At 43.6% G+C, this 21077-nt stretch overlaps 1 protein-coding gene across 7 annotated transcripts in view; it reads right to left on the minus strand.

Moving 5' to 3' along the window:
* Nucleotides 1-21077, minus strand: part of ARHGAP9 (Rho GTPase activating protein 9) — a 171478-nt gene that overhangs the window by 58742 nt on the left and 91659 nt on the right. For all 7 annotated transcript variants that reach the window (XM_077483598.1, XM_077483595.1, XM_077483597.1 and 4 more), the window contains 3 exons: nt 9407-9556; nt 4601-4720; nt 1446-1507 (listed from right to left, as the gene is read on the minus strand). In XM_077483598.1, the coding sequence (XP_077339724.1) occupies nt 1446-1507; nt 4601-4720; nt 9407-9556 (332 nt within the window). The remainder of the gene's footprint in view (nt 1-1445; nt 1508-4600; nt 4721-9406; nt 9557-21077) is intronic.

The following is a 21077-nucleotide window of genomic DNA, read 5'->3' on the forward strand; positions in this document are numbered from 1 at the left end:
GCAGACAGAACAGCCACAACACAAGCAACAGAGAACACTTGGCAGAGTACATACAATGCATACAAACGGACTACACCTAGCATACACAGTCAGAGAACAAGCACAGCACACAGGCCATGTGACATCTGCAAGGACACAGAGCACTATTAATCATACAATTGAAGCAAAACAAATTTTCAAAATGATTGAACAACTATAGGATTAGAAAGGATTGAAGAGTGATGTTGAAGGACACTTTTTACTAAGTATGCAAAAATGGGAAACAGCACATCCCGATGTGGTTTCTGTCATTAAGAAATTGAAACAGTGGAATAGCGGTGTCTTTGTTTTGAGAATCAAGCCCTTGATTTATTTCAACAGCTGCAGTATCCCATTGGTATACTGCATTGGAACAGACTCTTAAAGTAGTTTAACTACTTCCCGACCGGCGCACGCTGATGTACGTCAGCAGAATGGCACGGACAGGCAAATGGGCATACAGGTACGTCCCTTTAAATTTTCCGCCGTGCCATGGCGTGCCCGGCGCCAGTGGTGCATGACAGTCGGGACCTCCGTGAGTCCGATCACGGGTCCCACAGACTCGATCGCCGTGGGGTTACCCGTGATCATCTCACGGGGAGGAAGAACAGGGAGATGCTAAAGTTAACAAGCATCTCCCTGTTCTGCCTACCAACAGTGACACTGATCTCTGCTCCCTGTGATTGGAGCAGAGATCAGTGATGTGTAAAACACAGCCACGCCCCCACAGTTAGCAACACGCCCCTAGGACACACTTAACCCCTACACTGCCACCTAGTGGTTAACCCTTTCACTGCCGGTGTCATTTACACAGGAATCAGTGCATTTGTATAGCACTGATTGCTCTATAAATGACAATGGTCCCAGAAATGTGTCAAAAATGTCAGATGTGTCCGCCATAATGTCACAGTCACAATAAAAAATCGCTGATCGCCGCCATTACTAGTAAAAAAAAATTAATAAAAATGCCATAAAACTACCCCCTATTTTGAAAATGCTATAACTTTTGCGCAAACCAATCAATAATCGCTTATTATATACCAAAAATATGTAGAAGAATACGTATCAGCCTAAACTGAGGAAAAAAAAGGACCGCGCAATTGTCAGTTAAACCAACGCAGTGCTGAATCTCAAAAAAGTGGTCTGGTCTTTGGCCAGCAAAATGGTCCAGGGCTTATGTGGTTAAATACAAAAAGGAGTGGACTGGTCACAGAGAATGAGCGGAGCAGACATTTAGCCTTACAGCACTGTGTATCATAAACAACTGTCATTTTTGAAATGACAATTCATACAGTAAACACATTTCAGTAGCTCTTGCGCCTTACCCTCAGGGATAGATCTCATAACATGAAGTACCTGCATTTTGAACGTATGTAAGAAGAGAGGTGAGATAGGTGTTCTATGTATAGAAGAAAAGACATGCTTACTTTAGTTTTCTTCCTCCTTCTGCTATTTTGGTCTTATTTAACTGTCCTGCCTTTTCCACCTCCTTAAAAAAAAACAAGCAAGTTAAAAACGACTTAACGTCACTATGTCTGGTGCCATTCATCTTTGCAGCATAAAAAAAATTAAGAAAAAACAAACTTCCAGCAGGATACAAAATTCAGTCAGTGGAATTAATGTGCAGCCACCCTCCTTCTTTTTGCACTCCTCTGTAATCCATTGCCCTGTTGCTGATTGCTCTGGTCTGATCAGGGCCCTACAAGCTGAACACTTGATTGATGCTCCCTGCTTTCTGGAAAGATCCAGAACATAGGAATGGAGCAGGCTCAGGGGCAGTTTGAATATTTATGAGGTACCAGCCAATTCCAGAAGGGGCGTACTCAGAAGGTGACTGGAAAGACCATAAATAGTCCGGGGCTGCTTCAGTCAAGGTCCTTATCCTGTAAGAGAAGCACCTAGCCTGGAAAGCTTTCGCTTCCTCCCAGGCTGCCCTACACCTTCACCAGGAGCCAGCAAGGCCCCAACTACCCTGTGGCAGGTGCCCTACCTGCAGAGAAAGAGAGTTCAAGCCAAAGAAGGGGATTTCACTTAAGATCCAGCCTGGCAAATCCACTAAGCAGCTTTTTGACTCTGAGAGAGGTACGCAGGCACCAAAAGACTTGTGAGTACAGATCTGACAGCAGGATCTGAGTGAATGCTGTTTCGTAAAGCCCCTTCTCCCCCCATTGCACTGAGACTGAGCTTCACTCGGCCTGGGAAATTGCTTTGGTTCTCCAGTGCTGTCCATTTCCCAAGCGTTGTTCTTAAGGAACTTTTCAAGAAGAAGTAGCTGCTAGGAGAGAGCGTCCTCTTAATACAGTTTGACATTGTGGCGTATCCCACAGCTCCCTATGCCCTGACCAATTTACACTGCAACACATTTAGAAAAAAACAACCTCATGACTACTTTTTTGAGCCAGAATTGTGGATGCTACAGAACGCCTGGCTGATCTTATACTGTGGGGAAAAGTGGAACCAGGGTGGCATAGAGGGACCAGCCAGAGGGTCTGCACTACATAAAAGAAAGGTCTCCCATTTGCACAACAAATGTTAATACAGCCAACAAATTCATGTACATGTCAGAAATGTGTCCATGAATTTGTCACATGGATAGTGGGGGGCAGAACTGAGGTTGGAGTGTCCATACTAGATACTCCCTTCTCAATGCAGTTCAGTAACGCCGACCTGAGAAAATCACAGGCTCAGTATTACTGAGCTTCCTGCATTGTCTTTGTGCCTATCACACAGACAGGTGCAGTGGCCGAACTTCTTCATTAACTAGATGGCTGTTTTATTTCAGGTCCACCAGTCTACCATGTGGAGTTGAGCTGTTGGGTGAGCAGTATCTGAAAAAATCTAAGAAATATGATGACCCCTATGGGAAAGCTCAATGAGATCACATCATCAGATGCATTATATAGACAAATAGACATGTGGACACCTGACTGTCTCTCCCACTATATGGCCAAAAAATATGTGAATAACCATCTAAATGATTATGTTCAGGTGTTTCCAGCGAATGGTACTATTATGCTACAGCATACAAAGACATTTTAGACATTTGTGTACTTCCAACCTTGTGGCTACAGTTTGGAGAAGGCCCTATGTTGCTCCAGTATGACTGTGCCCATGCACAAAACCAGGTTCATAAAGATAGGATTCATAAGCTTAGTGTGGAGGAACTGAAGTGGAGTGTCCTGACCTGAACCCTACTGAATATCTTTTGAATGAATTGGAACGTCAATTGTGAGAAAAGTCTTCTAGTTCAACATCAGTACCTGGTCCCACAAATGCTCACAAGCTTCTTTGGCTGAATCAGCACAAATTCCCCCAGACTCACTCAGACTCACAAAATGTTGGCTTTAATGTCCACAAAGGGTGGAGTAATCCATGAACATCGATCTAAGAGCATCAATATAGTTTCAAGCTATGCAAGTCTTGCCTGAGCAGTATATGAGAAGGTGCATGTATATAGCTGAACCCCTCGATGGGATAATATGGCTTGTTCAACTAAAGAAGTCCAGTGTATCTCAATGTGTAAAGGAAATGTTATCTAGGACCCAAATTTTCAGGATTGAAAACAGCATTTTTTCACAGCTGTTTTTTGCTGAACGACAATGGGCTAATTTGCCTCAACCTTGAGCCAAGCATTTGGCTCACAGTTGCGGCAGTACCCCACCAACTTGAACAGCCCCCTCCAAGTGTATTGCAGCCTTTAGGTGGGTGGTTGGGGGGGGAGCAGCGGCTCAACTGCCTGCTTTTACTGCCCCCAGCCGCCCATGTGAAAAAGGCCTTACTGTAGAAAACTGAGCACAGGGCCAGATTTTGAGAAATTATCAACAGTCACATTCACAATACTGAGGGGAATTTACTAAACCTAGAGCATGCAGAATATATGGCAGCTGTGCCTATCAACCAATAAGCTTATATTTTAAAGAGTTAGTTCACCTTTACCAAAACGCTGCCTACGCAGATAACTGGTGTCTGTAGATACAAAATAAACAATGCAGCTTTGACTAAAGCTGAACAATGGCCTTGCATTGGCTGGATGGATGTCATTTAAGTACCTCACCTGAAAACTCACAGGATGTTGCTAAGACGTTGCTAAGTGAGACCTAGCTATTACTATTCACCTTTACCTTCACAGAAGCGATCTCTCATACTCTGAGCTCAAAGCTACAATGCTTCATATCAGTCATTACAATCATTACAAACATTTACTGCCTATTTAAGGCAATATTAGTACAGCGATCTCCACCGCTGAGCTATTGTGTTCTGACAAGGGATGCCCCCCGCTAGAACACACCGGCCAGCACTCTCAGCCATTGGCAGACCTTTTTTTGGTCATGCTCCTTCTTTCTTCTTTCAGTCATACTCATTCTGTTTGGCTGGCTTCTGCCGTACACATGGGCCGAAAGTCGGCCAGTTTCTATTGAACCGACCGATGGCACCTGATATTCAGCCCGTGTACGGCCCTTTAGTCCCAGCATGTCTATTTTTCTTGTACTATATATTTTGAGGTGTGAATATATTGAGAACCCCCTGTGAATTTATACAACACTATATATTGTTTTAAATGTAACATAGAAAAATAACTTACATGAGGCATATCCAAGACTGTGAGCAGAGGCAGCTTATTCGGGTCAGCATTTATATTCGTATTATTTTCATAACTTTCAACTATAGGTAAATGATGTGAGAGATTCCTCCTGTGGTGTGGCTGTAAAACAAATAAGCCATCTCTCAAACTTGTCATTGGTTAGTATTTCATCAATCTTTCTGCTGTTTGCTTTTAAAGAGGGGTTAAGCAATGCAGCCCAATCACTGCTATTTGGATATAAGTACAACCGGACGGTTACTCCGGTGAGACTAGTAACAAAGGACAGAAGATATTTTAGGGCCAATTAAAATGTTACACTAGAGTATTTACTAACAATATCATGATTAGTGCTTGCATAATACAGTATAATAAGGCCACATCAAAGTGAAAAGAAACAATTCTTATTCTCAAAATATAATTCATACACATCCACTACATAAAGTGGTTGTAAGCCTCAGACAAGAAATAAGAACAAAATGAATCCCTGTATAGTGTGTACTTGTCTCAATCCAGAGCACTAAGTGACATTTCTGTCTGCCCCATTCTTCTGTTAGTCACTTCTGACAACTTTTCTTGACACCAAGAAAAAAATGGTGACAGGGGAGGGAGCTCCAGCAGACATCCTGGGATAGACAGCCTCACTCCGTTCCTGTGTGCTGTGTGAAGGGAGTGTGTCCCTTCCCTCCAATCAGTTCTCAGCTTCTTACCAAGCTCTGCAGAGTGTAACTTCAGGTCTCCTTCCCCTTCTTTCTGAAAGCTCAAACAAGCTGTATACATTTGGGTTTTTTAACGGCTGTAGAGAAGTAGGAGGATTTATTTAAAGTGATGGTAAAGTCTCCTTTTTTTTCAATAAAAATAATAAATGTGTTAAACTTACCTGCTCTGTTGCAGTGAATTTGCCCAGAGCAGCCCAGATCCTCTTCTTCCTGGGTCCCACTTCTGTGCTCTTGGCCCCTCCCTCCTGTCAAATGCCCCCACAGGAAGCAGCTTGCTATGGGGCACCTGTGCCGAGTCACAGCTCCCTGTTTTCCTTCAGACACAGTGCTGCAGCCCCTCCCCCTCTTCCTCCTGATTGGCTGACTGACTTTGATTGACAGCAGCGGGATGCAATGGTGCCGCTGCTGTGTCTCAGCCAATCAGGAGGGAGAGTCTCGGACGGTCAAGACATTCGTGGACATCGCTGGACAGAGATGGGGCTCAGGTAAGTATTAGGGGGGCTGCTGCACACAAATAGCTTTTTATCTTAATGCATAGAATGCTTAAGGTAAAAAAAAACTTCTGACAACCCCTTTAATCTCTCTGTATCACCTGAGGCCAGTTACTTCACTTGGAATATGTAATGGTTTAAAACCACTGTAATTGCCCTGTAGTTTATTTTTCATGAAATAGTTTCTCACAGTGTTTTTTCCTCCATTTTAATGTTCTCTGTGAGCTTCTGAACCTCTTCTCTTTCCTCTCATTTGCGCTTGTATGGAACAAGCAGTGAACATTAGTTGCGGTCATGTGTACTGCTCTATGCACACTAAAACTCACATAGTTCTTAGTCCATCTCGACGGTGAACAAGAGAGGGTGGCTATGTTTCTACATACAGTGGGACCATGGAGAGCAAGCGTAGACATCATCTAACAGGAAGTCAGATCACAGCCAAAAAAAAAAAAAAGAAGGAAATTGAAGATTTGGAGGAGGCTGAGAGCAATAGAAGGGACTTTTTTGAGTTATGAATACATACTTGAATAAAATATTCATTTTTTTTAACAAACGATTAGTGCCAGTTTAAATTGGAACTTGACTCTCCTAATTAACATTTTTTTTATTTTTACCGTATATACTCGAGTATAGGCCGACCCGAATATAAGCCGAGGCCCCCAATTTACCCCCAAAAAAACTGGCAAACTTATTGACTCGTGTATAAGCCGAGGGTGAGACATGCCTGTCCATCCCTGTGTGTGTGTCCGTCCATCCCTGTGTGTCCGTCCATCCCTGTGTGTCCGTCCATCCCTGTGTGTCCGTCCATCCATCCCTGTGTGTGTGTGTGTCCATCCATCCATCCATCCCTGTGTGTGTGTGTCTCCATCCATCCATCCATCCATCCCTGTGTGTGTGTGTCTCCATCCATCCATCCCTGTGTGTGTGTGTCTCCATCCATCCATCCATCCCTGTGTGTGTGTGTATCCATCCATCCCTGTGTGTGTGTGTGTCTCCATCCATCCATCCGTGTGTGTGTGTGTGTGTGTGTGTGTGTGTGTGTGTGTGTGTGTGTGTGTGTGTGTGTGTGTGTCCAGCCTACCTGTGTCCCGAGCCTTTGTCCCGAGCCTCCGTCCCGTGCCTTGCCTCCTTGCCTCCGTCCCGTGCCGTGCCTTGCCTCCGTCCCGTGTCGTGCCTTGCCTTGCCTCCGTCCCGTCCCGTGCCGTGCCTTGCCTTGCCTCCGTCCCGTGCCCTCTTCGTCGGCGCCTCGGCGGCCATTGTAAAATTCAAAAGCCGCGCCTCCGCCTTCGCCTGTGATAGGCGGAACACTGAATTTCCCAGCAGCCTGTGTTCCGCCTATCACGGACATCGTATCATCCTCGTCCGTAGTACGAGGATGATACGATGTCCGTGATAGGCGGAACACAGGCTGCTGGGAAATTCAGTGTTCCGCCTATCACAGGCGAAGGCGGAGCCGGAGGCGCGGCTTTTGAATTATAGAATGGCCGCTGTCTGTCTGCTCGACACGCTGATCGAGCGGGCAGACAGCGATGACTCGAGTATAAGCCGAGGGGGGCACTTTCAGCCTCAAAAAAGAGGCTGAAAATCTCGGCTTATACTCGAGTATATACGGTAATCTTAATGCTGCTAGCATTAGTAAATACTGTAGATAAGAACGTATATCTTATTTCCTTCTTTTAAACTTTCTTTTACATTTCTTCAGTTACTTCTTGGTTTCTTGCCTAGGCAAATGATGGAGGGGAGGGGAAGAGGAGGGGTTTTCTCAGCTAAGCACGCTCTCCTGCCTGTATGCCTGATCTAAGGGAGGATGAATTCTAGGATGTAAATACTAGATGAATGGTTTGCCCTTACTCAAGATGTCCAGTGCTAAAAATGCTAAGGGGTGGGTGATTTCTCAACAAAATAAAGTATAGAGACACGGATAAATGGGGGAGTTTGCATTGAATATTAAAAATGAATTAAATAGAGTTTTTGGTTTGTGGTGCTCAGATGCAATGAAGATCTTCTTTAATAATGAGGCAAAAATAGCCCTTTTCTTGGATTGGACAGGTAAGAGAGCCAAACAATAGATTCCTATCAATAGATCAAGATAACTGATATTGTAATATTTTAATCCTATGAGACCAAGGAAGTCTAGGGACCACTTATTTTAAAATGAAGCCATTTTAAGTAAAACAAAATTACCAATTTAAGAGCAGATGTCACAGATTTTCACTGCATACCATTCCTATGTGCATCTTTGATTTAGTATTGCATTGCCACTTTGGACTTTCCTGACTTCTGGGTTAAGCTGTTCATACCTGAACACAACAGGGTTGATTTACTGCAACTGCAGAGTGCAAAATCTGGTGTAGCTGCACATGGTAGCCAATCGGCTTTTAACTTCTGCTTGTTCAATTAAGTGTTGACAAAAAAAACTGATTTTGAACTCTCCAAGTTTTAGAAAATCAACCCCTCCCTGTCCACCATGAGTGCAACACAGAGTTTAACTTAGGCAGGCCATACACAGTGTGAACTTCTTTCTTGCAACCATGGGTTGCAGGAAAGAAATTTGCACAATTCCCCCATCAACACAGACAGGGTAATTAGCTATTGTATTCTCCCGGTGGGGGGGGGGCAGTCCCACCGGGTGAAGACAGTGGTTATTGCTGGCAGCTATAGCAACCCACTTGCGGTAATGGGAAGAGAATCTGGCAGGCTGGTTGTACCCAAGTTGCTCGATTGATCAACTTGTTACCTTCAGCCTGCCTATTAACGGTTCGAATCTCAGCCGGTTCATGCTTACCCGGCTGATATTTGAGCCCTGTATCGCCGGCCTTACTTGATATAGGGGCCTAGGATGGACACTAACATCACTAAAGGGCCACACATATTGTTTAGTAAATGCAATGCTACAAAAAGCTGTCACAGAATGCACACATGCAACAAGAGATGGTTGGAGACTACAGTCATGCTGCAAGTGATGGTCAGAGACTTTAAACATTCTATATGATCTGACATAGGAGTAACAAATGCAGCTTTTAGACCCCTTTCACACCACACCACCCTTTGCGTCGGCAGTAAAACGCAGCTATTTTTAGGGGTGTTTTACCGCCAGATTTTCAGCGGAATTGTGACGCATTTTGGCCGCTAGCGGGGCACTTTTACCCCCGCTAGCGGCTGCAAAAAGGTTAAAATCGCTGGCAATACGCCGCCATAGCGGCGTTTTGCCGGTGGCATTACAGCGCTGCCCCATTGATTTCAATGGGGAGCAGCGGGGGAGGAGTGGTAAACACACCGCTCCTTCACCGCTCCAAAGAAGCTGCTGGCAGGACTTTTTTCTGACGTCCTGCCAGCGCACCGCTCCAGTGTGAAAGTCCTCGGGGCTTTCACACTACACACAATGGTGCAGCTTCTTTAGGGCGGATTGCAGGCACTATTTCTAATGCTATATCGCCTGCAAAACGCCCTGGTGTGAAAGGGGTGTTAATAAGTCCATGTGATTTTTAAAGAACAGGTGACAATATATTTTAAAATGTAAGAATATTTGTAATTACTTATAAATTGACAATAAGCACATTTAATGTGCCTTATATTATAGTAATCATTTTCACGTTTACCTTGGGTCTCTGTGAATTGGAGAGGATCATAGACCTGGTGTAGCTAAGTTTTGGGGTGTGAACATCACAGCTTGGGCTGTTCAAACTGCTGCAGGAAGAAGACAAGCTGCTGATAAATGATGTGCTCTGCTCTTCAAATGACTCTGTGATCTGAAATCAGTAAGATAAAGAAAATGTGACCATAGACACATATGTAATTTTATGCCAAACTGATGATTTCCTTGAATTTGACTTGATGATGGAAAACAAGCTAAACCACTTTGTTCTGAATGAATGAATGAATGAAATACTTATATAGCGCACAATGCGAACTGAATCGCCTCTAGTTCTGATGATTATAGTAAAGAACACAATAAAGTGAATAAATTACAGAGACTTATGCTGTGTACACACGATCGGACTTTCCGGCGGACCAGAGTCTGTCGGACAATTCAATCGTGTGTGAGCTCCAGCGGACTTTTTCTTCCCAAAGTCCATCGGATTGTCCGCCGGACCAAGTCTGTCGAAAAGTCCGGTCATGTGTACGTGGCATAAGACAATGCAAACAAAGGAAACTACTCAAGGCATTGATACACAATACTATGCTTACTGTAAAAAAAGAAATGAGGGCATCTCATAGTTCCTGCAGAAATTAGAACACTCTCTGAAAATAACTTTTTCACCCAACGTGCACACGTTCCACCTCTATCGAGTAATGTCAGAGGGCTCTGATATACTGTTCTCCTAGTGCTGCATTAACAGTACTGAGCAACTGTAAAAAAAAATTTCAACCCACTTTATGAAGTATCCGACACACAATTGCATCTAAAATTTTGCATCTTGAAACAATTCAACTCTGTGGATGAATTTCTGAAAGTGAAAGTATAACTAAATGCAAAACTTTTTATTACAGTTTTGGATAGAGTGCAAAGGGATTGTCAGTTTTTATTGCTGTCTGTCCCCCACCGTGAAGAAGATTCACCCTCTCTATTTGTCCTTTTTACCATTATCCATGAAAGTGAAAGTAAAAGAAAATCCCAAATTTTGGGTTGCCCCCAGAAAAGTAATAGAAGGGAAATATTCCAATGGGGACACTAGTTCTGATGACCTGAGGGTCCCCAAGGAATTTCCACTCACTACCTGTTTTTTTCTATGGGATAAGAAGTGAAGGGAAATCTCCCCAATGGGACAAAATGAAAAAAAAAATCTCACCGTGGTTATTACCCTCCCTTGCTCTATCCAAAATTGGGAAAAAAAAGTTTTACCTATAGTTCTACTTGAACTTGTCATGCCTTCTCTATGTTCCCTGACCCCACCATTAACCTGCTAGAGCAAGAACAGAGAGATCTATGTAAAGCTGGAGCTTACATAGGTCTAAGGCCTCTCACCCCACCCCCATATGAAAGCACTAGGGTCTAATAATTGGTCACTCAGACACCCAGAACTAGAAAGGAAAGTCACATGCTCTCCGTACCCAGTAACACTGGATGTTTCTTTTCCATCCACGTAGCCGAACTGAACAGTGGGCACAAAATATACAAGGAAGGGATTGGCATTTAACCACTTGTAAAATGGACCAGAGAATTTTTTTTGCTCCAGGCCATTTGTCCCCTTTATTATGATACATAGGGGTCTATTTAGAAATGTTTGCATTTAATTTAGAGAAGGTTTTTCAAATGTTTTGAAAAATATAAATGAAAAAGTAAATCAGCCAAAAAACAATAGCTTAGAGGAGAAGGGGAAGCAGAAATTAATTACAACTCATTATGGTCACCTAAAATAAACTAGTTAAATTTTACAAAATGCACCCTTCCAGTGGGTCCGTTCCCCCCCCCACACACACACACACGTACACACATTGGAAAGGACAAATGCTTGAGTTGTATAGCCTAACTGTGTTCAAATTACCTGCTTTTTTGTGTAACAATGTGCTTTCAATTATGCCATTGAGATCTATTTTGGATATGACTTTTTACATTTGTGTTGCCGTTTTGGCGTCTGTATTGGCATTTCTTTTCATACACACATGCTTTATGATCCAAATTATTTTTAAACGTTGATGTATTTTATTTAAAAAAATCATATTTTCCACATTTTTGTCTTCATGTGCTTTTCTTGACATTGGCCATATATGTATAGATGCCCCTATCTTCGCTGTTTAAATCACACATCATGTAAGTTAAATGAGACTAGGCTTATTTTAGCCACCAAATTGGACATAACAGTATGTCCATCAGATACTTAGCTGTGTTACTCTATATTATTTTCTTTAGCCTGATCTTTTTTGTGCCTCCTGCGGTCACTGGGTGTCCTTCCCCATGGCGTTGTGGTTGGTCATGCCGTTCATCTTTTATGATTAAGTAAGTAAGCTTGGATGGGTTAAACAGAGCAGATACTTTGTAATAAATATCTTTTTTGCCTGAATCAAACATGTATATAAATGATTTGGTAAATATTAATTGTGTTCATTTATTACTTTGTTGTTTACTGATATCTTTTTGTGTATGTATTTTTATTATAGTTGGGTGACTGTTAGTGATCTTCTATAAATCCCCCCGAAGAAGCCAATTTTGGCAAAACATGTTGGGATTAGTCAATAGTACAGCTTTACCAAATGCTTAAAGTGAACACATACTGTGACCCTCCTTTGCATATGTGTAAAACAAATAAATCTAATTATTATACTTTTAATATTGTATTAAATAAACCTTGTTAAGTTTTAACTCGTTTCTGTTTTTTGGCACCGCTATAATCCCACTGGTTACGCTCTATGCTATTTACATATCTAAAAGGGATCAGGTGCATGATGTAACATTATCACCCAGCTACAGCATCATTCAAATACCTTAGACCCTGCTCCCGTATCCTTCTTCTCTGCCCCAACTTCCAGTCTGTGGGCAAAGCCTCAGCGTCATCACATAAAATACAGGGACATCAACCCTGTATTGAATGTTGAAGAGGCCAAAGTCCATACAGGCTGCAGGGGACTGGTCACAGTGCCGGAGGGACTCTGCTGGAGTCAAGAGTCTGGTAAGCATTTAAACCCTTTCTGTGCTCCCCTAGACATAATGAGCATTTAATCCTTGCAGTGCAGAGGAGCCCCACTGCAAAGATGATTTTTATTATATTCCTGGAGTTGAGCTTTAATAAGAAGTTAAATATGAACATGTGTTATTATATAAGAAACATTTTTTTATTTGTAAGATTTCTTTAACTTACGCCCTTTGCAGATCCAAGAACATCTCTTTGATCTGCATACTAATGAATGTGATTACATACAATGTTACAATACTGCTGCTACATAGGACTTAATAGTGAAGCTTTATTTTAGACAGAAGTGACTGCAGCTATTCCTGAAGTGCATACTGAGATATATTTGGGGTTTCCAAATATAGCGTTTAAAGTACTGTGGAAAAGGATCAGGGTGCACACGTATGCAATATACGACTGAAGATACATTGATGATGTTTTTATGACATACAGCATATTATATACCCTAGGTCCATAGCTAGCTATTAAGCCATATAATAAAACTTGACAGCAGGTTCTTGCTGAGAATGTTACACAAAAAAGTCAGATTTTTTACAGGATCAAGGGAACTTATATTTTTTCTCAGCAATGGCATGCTGTATGAAACAAAGAACCCTGGGAACTTTTGTCTAGGAACAGATCACTATTTCAAGTATAAACTGATGGACTGTCAGATCTCAGATTACTGAAGTGAGATCACTAATTATTATTACCAGTGATAATTCTTTGCTATAGGCTATAACCTATATGACCTATTTACTCTTTGCCTTCCCGTGGATCTGGATTTACCGTATATACTCGAGTATAGGCCGACCCGAATATAAGCCGAGGCCCCCAATTTACCCCCAAAAAAACTGGCAAACTTATTGACTCGTGTATAAGCCGAGGGTGAGACATGCCTGTCCATCCCTGTGTGTGTGTCCGTCCATCCCTGTGTGTCCGTCCATCCCTGTGTGTCCGTCCATCCCTGTGTGTCCGTCCATCCCTGTGTGTCCGTCCATCCATCCCTGTGTGTGTGTGTGTCCATCCATCCATCCATCCCTGTGTGTGTGTGTCTCCATCCATCCATCCATCCATCCATCCCTGTGTGTGTGTGTCTCCATCCATCCATCCATCCATCCCTGTGTGTGTGTGTGTCTCCATCCATCCATCCATCCATCCCTGTGTGTGTCTCCATCCGTGTGTGTGTGTGTGTGTGTGTGTGTGTGTGTGTGTGTGTGTGTGTGTGTGTCCAGCCTACCTTTGTCCCGAGCCTCCGTCCCGTGCCTTGCCTCCTTGCCTCCGTCCCGTGCCGTGACTTGCCTCCTTGCATCCGTCCCGTGTCGTGCCGTGCCTTGCCGCCGCCGTCCCGTCCCGTCCCGTGCCGTGCCTTCCCTTGCCTCCGTCCCGTGCCCTCTTCGTCGGCGGCCATTGTAAAGTTCAAAAGCTGCGCCGCCGCCTTCGCCTGTGATAGGCGGAACACTGAATTTCCCAGCAGCCTGTGTTCCGCCTATCACAGACGTCGTATCATCCTCGTCCGTAGTACGAGGATGATACGATGTCCGTGATAGGCGGAACACAGGCTGCTGGGAAATTCAGTGTTCCGCCTATCACAGGCGAAGGCGGAGCCGGAGGCGCGGCTTTTGAATAGAATGGCCGCTGTCTGTCTGCTCGACACGCTGATCGAGCGGGCAGACAGCGATGACTCGAGTATAAGCCGAGGGGGGCACTTTCAGCCTCAAAAAAGAGGCTGAAAATCTCGGCTTATACTCGAGTATATACGGTATTTAACTATTATACAGGCATTTTAGTATAGAACTGCTCTGACTGTAGTTAAATACCCCAATTAGATTATGCCAACAAGGTTATCATGCTACAGCTCATCTACAGAATGTGTGGCAACTCCAGTGACATTAATGAGCTGGAATCACAGTAAGGATGCTTTGGGGCATTGCCATGATACATGTGATAAAAGCAGTGAACTTTTTTCCAATTCAGTGACTGAATACTCCTTCAACAACAGTCTAACAAAAATCAGTGATAATTTGTGTATTGCACAAGCAATACAAGTTGTATATAATGGAAGTAAACCTATCGATTTAAGGCATGCCGGGAATGCTAACTGCACATTGGCTGTGCTCTCAGCCAAACTATCAAACCATCCAATGGCTGGTGCCATAACAAATCACATGTGCAGCACCATAGCAGTTGAAGATTAAACAGAGGCAAAGATGGCAGCTTCCTTGGCTGAAAACAATAGGGGAGTTTACTTCCACTTTAGGTGTTTGTGCATTGGAAATCCCCAGGTTAAAATTCCAAGCCTGTACTTAAGCATTAAGTAATCACTGTTAAGTTTGCAGACAGGGAGTAGTATTTAAGATATGCTCCCACCACCTGTTTTGCTTGCGTTCTGGCCTTGAAGAGTTCTGTGAAAGTTCTATTATGTTTAAAAGTATGTTATCAGGTAAATAAAATACTTTATATACATAAACAATACACTGCTGTACAAAGAGACAATAATACAAAGATAATGTTCTAACATTGTGTGCAGCGTGCTGTACAATTTGGGCTCTTTGCTATTTCTATATGTAGGGGAGCATTTTACAGGAAAAATAATTGGTGATTTTCATTACTATGTTTCCTTTATATTGGCTTTTCAATTTAACAAATACAATCATTGAAGTGAAATCAAACCCAGTTGAACCAAGTTGTACCCAAGTTGAACGATCAATCAACTTGGGTACAACTAGACAGTCAGATTCACTTGCGATTATCGCTCGTGACTGCTATAGCAGCAAGAATCATTGTCTTCTTCCAACAAGATGGCTTCCCCCTCCCCCCTGCCGAGAGCAGACTATTGCCCGGCAGGAAGGGTTTGCCTGTCATTTCTTTCCTGCAACCACAGAAAATTGCACTGTCTATGGCCCGCCTTAGTGTCGGTCTGATCTGCAGTTGCCATGGTGCTACTCATGAAATCAGTAATGACACCTGCCATTTGATGGCTTGGCCGTTTGGTTGGGATTGCATGCAACCTGGACAGTTATCAACCACTGAATACCTTGAATGCGACTGTTTTGGCAAACAGATCTATGGGTTTAGTTCTACTTTAAAGCATAACTAAACTCACTATACAGACGTCCTTTATATTGGTCCAAAGTTCCCAAGAATTCCTCTCTGGCATCTTTTCCCAGGTGCCAATCTTTGGGCATCTTCATTTGCCGGCACAGGATGACATAACTCCTGTGTATGCACAGGAGTCAGTTATACTGGCACACAGGGACCGTCATCAATGTAAGTTGTGCTGCACATGGGCAACTCAGTTTACAAGCTGTAGGTGTATTTTATTGCATGTCTCTTCTGAGATAATCAGCTTAGCTGCTCGCAAGTTTTTGTAAAATGCCTTCGGTTTGACTTTAAATCAAATGGTTTAGATCCACTTTAACTGTTTTGCAAAGCAATTACATTCAAAGCATGTCTCTGGTGATGTCAATGTGCTTATGTAAGCTCTCAACTAAACTTTCATAACCTCAAATGTCATAGCTGATAACATGTGCAGCACCATGCCAACTGCAGATCTAAATGGTCCAATTTTCATCTGTAAAAGATAGGAGGGTTTAGTTCTACTTTCAGAGGTTGGATGAAAGCTTTAAGCCTAGAACACACTACAGCGGGTTGAACAAAAAAAACCTCAAAGATGCTTTACTAACAATTCAATGTTAGTACAGCGATCTCCTCTGCTGTGCTATTGTGTTCTGACAGGTTGACGCCCCCCCACCAGAACACTATTGGCTGAGAGTGCTGATCGGAAGTCAAATTCAAGTTTTTCTACTTTTGGATAAAGGAGAGACTAACCCCCTTTGTTTGTCCATTGTCGCCAGAGCAAGAGATGAGGTTAATTTTACTTCCTATTATATCTCCAGGGCAGGAAATTAAATAAACTTTCCCCTAGTGGGACAAGGACAGCAAAAAAATACCCCAAATATGGGTTTTACCTCTTCCCTACTCTATCCAAAACTTTAAAAAAATTCAGCTATACAGTACATATGTTTTGGGAAAAGGTTATTACTCTAAGGGCAATGTCAGAGGGACAGTTTTGTAACAGGGATTCCCCAATGCTACAATTTTGTAATGCCATTGATTTACAGTGATTTGTAGCTAGCAATGTACACTCTACCATTGCCGGTGATTTGCTGCTAAGAAGCAAATTTTCATAGCTACCAGAATCATGCTACACCCTTATTTTAGAATACTACTTGTTTGACTATTTGTAGTTTGCCATAAAGACACAATGTTTGTCACTAGCAGAACACAAGCACACATGCACACAAACACACGTAGAACTGGATGGACCAGTGTCTTCATTCAACCTTACCAACTAAATAAATAACCATGTAAAAGCTACAACGCTACTTTTGAACATCAATAAGTGAAACAGTCCACAAAGTAACTAAATGTATAAAAGTAATAAAGTCCTTCAAAGCTCTTCCAATCACTTAAATCACATCTAGAATCACACACATTTTGTAATTAATTTCACAGAATTATTGGAGTTTGGTGTGGCGCCGAGTTTATTCATTTTTTTTGGATTATATTTTTTTACCAACTATGTAATTCCACAGTACATAACTATAATTTCCATAGCCAGAAAAAAAGGTGGTCACTGCTAATTAATCGTCCATCTGACATGCCCTAAGGTCGTGTATCTCTAAAATATTGCCCTGCACTGAAGTCTGATGCCGCGTACAAACGACTGGACTTTCCAGCAGAATAGGTCTAATGGAATCATTCCCGTCAGATATTCCGATCGTGTGTGGTATAATCCGATCATTTTTCTTTAAAAAATTCAGACGGACCTAGAAATAGAACATGTTTCAAATCTGTCCGACGGACTCAATTCCTATCGGGAAAACCGTTTGTCTGTATGCTGGTCTGGTGGACCAAATACAACGCAAGGGCAGCTATTGGCTACTGGCTATTGAACTTCCTTTCCTAGTCCCATCGTACGTCATCACATTTAAAATGAACGGACTTTCGAACAGACTTTAGTCTGTTCGTGTGTGGGCAAGTCCGTTCGTTCAGAAGTCCATTGTAACTCCATCGAAAGTCAGTTGGGAAGACCGTCTGACCTTTTCTCCCCCGGAAAATCAGGTCGTGTGTATGCGGCATAAATATTTGTTTCGTCTAGGGGGGATGGAATAAGCACAATATTTGCCCGATTCATCATTCCCATAGAGGTCATATGACGCCCACAGATGGGATCTCCCATCCTGGGTGGGCATCATATAACGTCCTCTCATTAACGGCCATCTAGGGGGTGCGCGCGCGGCATCGCTCGGGACCCGGTGCTCGTGCCCGGCGGCCGCAATGTCCGCCGGACACCCGTTATTGCCCGGGAACACAGCAGGACCGTGGATCTGTGTATGTAAACACACAGATCCACGTCCTGTCAGTGGAGAGGAGACCGATGGTGTGTTCCCAGTACAGAGAGAGGAACACCGATCGGTCTCCACCCCTTGTGAGTCCCCTCCCCCTACAGTTAGAATCACTCCCATAGGCAACATATTAACACCTGCAGCGCCCCCTGGTGTTAACCCCTTCCCTGCCAGTCACATTTACACAGTAATCAGTGCAATTTTATAGCACCTATCGCTGTGTAAATGTGAATCTAGGGGGTGCGCGCGCGGCATCGCTCGGGACCCGGCGCTCGTGCCCGGCGGCCGCAATGTCCGCCGGACACCCGTTATTGCCCGGGAACACAGCAGGACCGTGGATCTGTGTATGTAAACACACAGATCCACGTCCTGTCAGTGGAGAGGAGACCGATGGTGTGTTCCCAGTACAGAGAGAGGAACACCGATCGGTCTCCTCCCCTTGTGAGTCCCCTCCCCCTACAGTTAGAATCACTCCCATAGGCAACATATTAACACCTGCAGCGCCCCCTGGTGTTAACCCCTTCCCTGCCAGTCACATTTACACAGTAATCAGTGCAATTTTATAGCACCTATCGCTGTGTAAATGTGAATCTAGGGGGTGCGCGCGCGGCATCGCTCGGGACCCGGTGCTCGTGCCCGGCGGCCGCAATGTCCGCCGGACACCCGTTATTGCCCGGGAACACAGCAGGACCGTGGATCTGTGTATGTAAACACACAGATCCACGTCCTGTCAGTGGAGAGGAGACCGATGGTGTGTTCCCAGTACAGAGAGAGGAACACCGATCGGTCTCCTCCCCTTGTGAGTCCCCTCCCCCTACAGTTAGAATCACTCCCATAGGCAACATATTAACACCTGCAGCGCCCCCTGGTGTTAACCCCTTCCCTGCCAGTCACATTTACACAGTAATCAGTGCAATTTTATAGCACCTATCGCTGTGTAAATGTGAATGGTCCCAAAAATGTGTCAAAAGTGTCCGATGTGTCCACCATAATGTCGCAGTCACGAAAAAAATCGCAGATCGCCGCCATTGCTAGTAAAAAAAAAAAAATGCCATAAATCTATCCCCTATTTTGTAGATGCTATAACATTTTGCACAAACCAATCAATATACGCTTATTGCGATTTTTTTTACCAAAAATATGTAGAAGAATACGTATCGGCGTAAACTGAGGAAAAAAATTTTTTTTTTTTTTTTTAATTGGATATTTATTATAGCAAAAAGTAAAAAATATTGTGTTTTTTTTCAAAATTGTCGCTATTTTTTTGTTTATAGCGCAGAAAATAAAAATCGCAGAGGTGATCAAATACCACCAAAATAAAGCTCTATATGTGGGAAAAAAAGGACGTCAATTTTGTTTGGGTGCAACGTCGCATGACAGCGCAATTGTCACTTAAAGCGACGCAGTGCCAATTCGCAAAAAGTGCTCTGGTAAGGAAGGGGGTAAAATCCTCCAGGGGGTGTAGTGGTTAATGTGAGGTTTACATAATCATTATAGCTCTGCATTGCCAGTAAAATTAGATGCAGATCACACTTCCTCCCATTTAGCAATATGTATGATGCCATTTTCCTATGTATTTCCGGTTCCCTGCTGTTGTATGTTGTAATCCCGGCCAGCCAAATGCCACAAATTTCTAAAGATTTGAGACAGATTTATCGCTGGAGCTAAGACAGATTTTTACTCTACATAGACATACAATTAAGTGGCCACAGCCCGGTTTTGTTCTGTTATAGTGATAACTTATAGCATAAGGAGGAGGAATTTATGACTCCAGCTATAACCTTCTACTAAATCTGTCACACATTCTGTCTCGCTGCTCCTGTTTAGCATTGCCATGCTGTTAGACAGAAGCGATAATTGTCTCCTATTGTATTCTAGTGATTGTATGTGGTTAAAGTGGTTGTAAAACCCTTACAAACCACTTTGACCTACAGGTAAGCCTAGATTAAGGCTTACCTGTAGGTCCAAGAAATATCTCCTAAACCTTTACGGTTTAGGAGATATTTACCTGAACACAGCCACTGCTGTCTACGGCGCATGCGCCGTAGACAGTGGCACCCAGGCGCACTGGGTAAGCCGCAGATCGCGGCGATGTGCCGCAGATCACGGCGATATGGCGCGAGTGTCAGCTCCCGTGCGCATGCGCTGGAGTGACGCCATCGCTGCTCCGGCGAATCACAGCGCCGGAGCAGCGAGACCCACGGAGAACCGCTAAGAAGATGGACGCTCGGAACTACAGGGGACAGCGGTAAACCCATCAGGATTTACTTCCTCTTTAGTGCCTGTAATGTAATATAGAGTAAGTCACCATGTTGGAAATGTGCTAGACAGCAAGGTGCTCCTGAAACTACCACCAAGCTTACCGCTTTAAACGTTGCTGTTAAACTTTACATATTTACGTAATAATACATGGGATCTACGCAACTTGCATTTGGATGTTTATTAGCACAAGCATGGGAAATGACTTTGATTCTCACTATACATGCTCTTGCTTTCAGCAGCATTTATTGTCAAATTCTAAAAAAAGACTGGATTGTGTATCTGACACATGTATTGGCACATATATTTTTGCTGGAGTCTGTCATGAGATGATTTCTCCTACTCACATTGCGAGGAAACACAATAAATATGTAGCACTACCCCCATAGGATTTGCAGATGTCAGGGTTCCCCACTGCTGCACAGCCAGTCAAATTTTAAACTTGCATCCAGATGCAGAAAACAGTCATTGAACTTTGTTTTTGTTGTTTTATTGAGTCTACTGGACGGACACATTGCAGATCTCGTAGGGCAAGGTTTGATAAAGACTTAGCACACCGCCATCCTCAAGACAGACCTGCTGCATGTGGCAGTCTCTCCACTTGTCTGTTACTGCACTGTGATGATCTTCTCTATCTGTCCTTCTTTGCTCCTGCTGCCTCTCAGGAAAGCCTCATCAACTTCTGTGGTAGGATCCTTCCAGGCCAACCACCTGAGCTCTGGCCTGAGGTAGAGCCCCTCCACGGCAGGGGTCCCTTCAGGGCCATCGACAGACTTCCTTAGCACTGCATCTCCATCTTCCACCGACTCCCCTGCTGCATGCCAGCACTATCTCATCTATATTTAGGGACTCACTTAGTCGCCTGCCAGGCCCACCTCCTGGGGATCGGCTAAGTGCAAGACAATCCTTCGAGCTTCCGCCCACTAATTTCTAGAACATTTTCCAACAATGAACCCTGACCCAGATTCCACGGCTCAGGCGTAACCCTGACC

This window comes from Lithobates pipiens, unplaced genomic scaffold (genome assembly GCF_037356315.1).
Source record: "Lithobates pipiens isolate NorthernLeopardFrog02 unplaced genomic scaffold, aLitPip1_a1.2 Scaffold_16, whole genome shotgun sequence".
Lineage (NCBI taxonomy): Eukaryota > Metazoa > Chordata > Amphibia > Anura > Ranidae > Lithobates > Lithobates pipiens.